We start from the raw sequence: 5,000 nt of genomic DNA, 5'->3' as shown, positions 1-5,000 counted from the left end.
GCTGAAGAACGGCCCAAATTAAATTAAAGCCTCTTTTGTGAGTTTTGATTAGCAATTAAAATGAGTGCGTGTGCGTGTGTTTAGTAGATGCTTCACTCCCAGATCTCATGAATATGCATACGTCTTGATGAGTCTGTCCTGATTACTCTGATATGGCTGCCTTGTTCAGAGACAAAGGCCCATTCATATAATATTATGAATATTATTCCTTCCATACACGCAGAGAGAGAGGAGGGGCCTGCAGAGAGAGGGGAGGGGCCTGCTGCTCGGCTCCTCCCAGTGTCCAATCAGCACTTAATGAAGCGGAACGAGGTCTCACCATTCAGGCCAGGCGTGATGAGCACAGTGATGAAGTGATGAGCACACTGGGTCATCTCAGGACAAGTGGCTCAGTAGCTCAGTGAGGTCCAGAATACATTTTGTATTAAATTGGCCTAATAATCTGAATGGATCGACAGGTGATTCAGCCACTAGTAAAATAGTGTGTGTGGGGAGGGGAATCACAGAAAACTACAAAGTTTGACCCAGATTCTTGCATGCGACCCACAAACGCCTGACGCTGAGCTTATAGAGTCTCCATATAGCCAGAGACAGTAGTGTGGAGGGCCAGCAGAGACAGTAGTGTGGAGGGCCAGCAGAGACAGTAGTGTGGAGGGCCAGCAGAGGGGAGCAGAGGAGCAGGGGAGGACCGGCTCTATATAGGCCACAGCATCACATTAGCATGCCAGTGTGTGAGGTGGTTGTCTGGGGAGACAGGGGGCCTACCATCCCCACTGCACTGTCAGTGATCTGGACAGAAGACACAGATAATGGTGTCACAACACACACACACACACACACACACACACACACACACACACACACACACACACATGCAGACTGAACACACACACACACACTCACAGAGGGGAGTCGGTGTGCCTCCAAATCACTCGTTCCTGCGTGGAGTTGGCTCTCAGTGGCTGGTGTGTGAGAGCCAGTCGGTACATGCTGTGCTGTTCTAACACACCTAACACCCTAACCCACACTCGTGCATGAGGAGAGACACTTTCTCTCGGCATATTCCGTCAATGTAAAGTAGTTCTGTTAAGAAAGTCGAATTTCAGCCTGTGGGAATCACTGAATCTCACGCTGGAAAAGGGACGGTAAAATCAGGAGGAGTAACAAGGTCGGAAAAGCACGGGTTAGACCATAAAAACCCACCTCACTTGCAGAGTTGCTCTATCGGCTAAACGGATTGGCTAAACGGAAACTTTTAGACTGAAGAAAATGCCACTAGTTTGTGGATATTAGTGGGATTTTTGGCCAGTCTAAAAGGGGCTCTACAGCGCTTTCAATTGCTCTCTACATTTCTCTCACTCATTGCTCTCTCTGCCTCTCTCTCTCTGCCTCTTGTCTCTCTCTCTCTCTCTCTCTCTCTCTCTACCTCTCTCTCTCTCTCTCTCTCTCTCTACCTCTCTCTCTCTCTCTCTCTCTACCTCTCTCTCTCTGGATAAAGCACAGCTGCAGCAGAACAAAAGTCTTTCCTCACATAATAACAGTGTCATAGGAACAGAGTGGCGATGGCCATTTATTGTGTTTGCTCTACCAGCACCCTCCATTAGGGGCTCTGTGTGTGTGTGTGTGTGTGTGTGTGTGTGTGTGTGTGTGTGTGTGTGTGTGTGTGTGTGTGTATGTATGTGCGTGTGTGTGTGTGTGTCTGTGTCTGTGTGTGTGTGCATGTGTGTGTATGTATGTGCGTGTGTGTGTGTGTGTGTGTGTGTGTGTGTGTGTGTGTGTAACATGCACGTGCGTGTGTTTACGCCTACACACTGCACTGACCAGCCAGAGGAGCAGATGGACGTACAGCCGTAGAGTTCCTCACAGCCAAGATTGAGAAGGAAAGAAAAGGCATTGCTGACTATAATCACATTGGGTTGTAACACCCAAACTCACTTCATCTCTGTCATCTGCAAAGCACATTTCTCCAGCAGCTGAAGTGTGGGAGCAGTAAGATGAATCACTGTAGCAGGGCTTTTAAGTATAGGACAGTGGGAAGCTCCAGGATCTGGACCTTCTAGTGTGACTTTCCTGGCTGCCCTCGGGGAGAGACGGTGCAGCAGCTGCCCGCTCTCCCCAACTCATTTGTTAGCATGATGGATTGTAGGCTACAGTGGATCGGGTTGTGTTCCTCTCTAAATATAAAACTCACACCGCGGCCTCAGAGCTCTGTCTTAAGACAATCACTCGACTACTAGAGCAAGGTCAACACACCTGGTGCAGGTAAAGGTAGATCAACACACCTGGTGCAGGTAAAAGTAGATCAACACACCTGGTGCAGGTAAAAGTAGATCAACACACCTGGTGCAGGTAAAAGTAGATCAACACACCTGGTGCAGGTAAAAGTAGATCAACACACCTGGTGCAGGTAAAAGTAGATCAACACACCTGGTGCAGGTAAAAGTAGATCAACACACCTGGTGCAGGTAAAAGTAGATCAACACACCTGGTGCAGGTAAAAGTAGATCAGCGGTGGGCAACTGGCGGCCCGCGGGCCCCATGTGGCCCCCGACCTCACTCAGTGTGGCCCCTGGGTAAAACAAAAAACAAACAAAACAAGGCGGACGTTTTTGGTTAGGTTAGATTAGGTTTTTATTTTACTGTACAACCCAGAACATGGCGCTAATGGCGTTAGCATTGTCCATCCACATACTGTTTAATGTTAGCATTTGAGCTAACGCTATTGTAACAAACTATATCCAGGATGCACATTGCACATGCAACATTACTAATCTGATTAATATCACATATTTGGGTGATGCACCCCATCAAATTGCTGTAGCGGGCTGTTTTAAAGCTAGAGCAAAGTTTCTGGTGTCATCTGAATGGACAAATTACTACATTTGAATATGAAAAATATAAATGTTGGTATAATAAACTTTTGATTACCAGTCCTTTTCATCAAATTAGTAGCTATAATTGGGACTGATGGTGTTACAGTAGGCTACTGGTGGAAGTGCACGGTCACAATCTGGCCCTCTGGTAGCGAGGACATTTTTTGTGTGGCCCTCTCTGTCATCAAAGTTGCCCATCCCTGAAGTAGATGGATATTAAAGGTATATTATTTAAATCAAGCTATGTTAGGGTTAGGGTTAGAGGGGTTTGTTAAGGGAAACTATAAGCATCTGAAACATGACAGTATTGGTGTAAGTAGTGTGTGCCCTTATTAGGAATGGTTTCATTGTAAGCCAGCTCTGGGTAAACAGGCCACCTGCTTGCTCTGATCTTAGCTCATGTTGTACAGTATGTGATGTGTAACTCTGACCCTAATCCGTCTCGCTCCATCAGATTAGGACTTGTTTGGGTCCCGTCTTCACAAGTCAACGCTTTCACATTTTGACCTCTGACCCATCCTTACGTCATCGTCCCTGCAGAGCGTTCTGACCTCATGATCGTCCCTTTCAGTCAGCAGAAATCTCAGTTTTGTCGTCTGAGATTATTTCTCAGATTTGCTGTGTCTGACACCTCTAGATTATAACTGGTCTGATTTGCTGTGTCTGACACCTCTAGATTATAACCGGTCTGATTTGCTGTGTCTGACACCTCTAGATTATAACCGGTCAGATTTGCTGTGTCTGACACCTCTAGATTATAACCGGTCAGATTTGCTGTGTCTGACACCACTAGATTATAACCGGTCTGATTTGCTGTGTCTGACACCTCTAGATTATAACCGGTCTGATTTGCTGTGTCTGACACCACTAGATTATAACTGGTCTGATTTGCTGTGTCTGAGACCTCTAGATTATAACTGGTCTGATTTGCTGTGTCTGACACCTCTAGATTATAACTGGTCTGATTTGCTGTGTCTGACACCACTAGATTATAACCGGTCTGATTTGCTGTGTCTGACACCACTAGATTATAACCGGTCTGATTTGCTGTGTCTGACACCTCTAGATTATAACCGGTCTGATTTGGTCTGAGTGGGCAGTGGTGGCCTAAAGGTTAGAGAAGCGAGCTTGTGACCGGAAGGTCGTTGGTTCAATCCCCGGCAGGATAAATCTGGGTGGGGAAAGTGAAAAGGCAGCGCTTGCCCCTCTCCCTCATTACCACCACTGAGGTGCCCTTGAGCAAGGCCCTTAACCCCAACCGCTCCAGTGGAGCTGATCAGTGGCCAGCAGATCAGACTGTGGTTGTACTGGGCAGCTTCCAGGTGTGAATGTGTGTGTGAATGTGAACAGGGCACTCCTGAAAAAGAGAGCATTGCTCTCAGTGAGACTCCCCCTGTATAAATAAAGGTTAAAAAATAAATTGCTGTGTCTGACACCTCTAGGAGCTGATCGCATCCCATTCTCTGAAAGCTGCGTTTTGACCCACCCACCTCCCCAGGCCATCACCAATGTCTTGACTCCTGAAGAATCCCCTTTATAACCGGTCTGATTTGCTGTGTCTGACACCTCTAGATTATAACAGGTCCGATATGCTGTGTCTTGTCACCACTAGATTACGATCTCTCCAAGCTGAAGGACTTCATGGACCAGCAGGTGGACTCGTACATCGAGAAGGGCATCATCGCCAAAGACGAAGGCGACACCATCAAGAGGATCTACAGCAGCCTGTAACGCATCAGAAGAACCGTCATCCATCCTCCTCCCAACCAACCACCCTCCGGCCTCTCACATAGGACTCACTCTCACCCCAAGATCTCACATGTATCTCCCATAGCATGGTCCAGCACTGGATCCAATCTAGCTCTAAAAAAAAAAGGCAAAGTATATATTTGATTTATGTTATTCTCTTTATGTACTCAAAATGAACTACTTAGGGGACCATGTTTATTCACTACGACATTCTCCAAATGTATCGAACGGAGGAATGCAATAATATTCATATTATCAACGAAAACGTCTAATTATTAACTGCAGCATCCAAACTGATAAGTCGACTATCTTTGCACGCCAACTTCACAGGATAAAGAGTCCCGGGAGAGAAATCAAACAAGTATTTTATGTAACCGA

The 5,000-nt window shown here is 46.5% G+C and overlaps 1 protein-coding gene across 1 annotated transcript in view; it reads left to right on the top strand.

Annotated features, from left to right (window-relative positions):
• scg3 (secretogranin III) overlaps window positions 1–4,604 on the top strand; it is a gene marked incomplete at both ends in the record, with an annotated part of 23,462 nt that extends 18,858 nt beyond the window's left edge. The window contains one exon of the mRNA XM_083652764.1: window positions 4,486–4,604. Within this exon, the coding sequence (XP_083508890.1) occupies window positions 4,486–4,604 (119 nt within the window). The remainder of the gene's footprint in view (window positions 1–4,485) is intronic.
• Between the last annotated feature and the right edge of the window lie 396 nt (window positions 4,605–5,000).

This window comes from Poromitra crassiceps (genome assembly GCF_964638095.1).
Source record: "Poromitra crassiceps genome assembly, chromosome: 16".
Taxonomy (NCBI): Eukaryota; Metazoa; Chordata; class Actinopteri; order Beryciformes; family Melamphaidae; genus Poromitra; species Poromitra crassiceps.
This window is presented reverse-complemented; position numbering and strand designations above follow the sequence as displayed.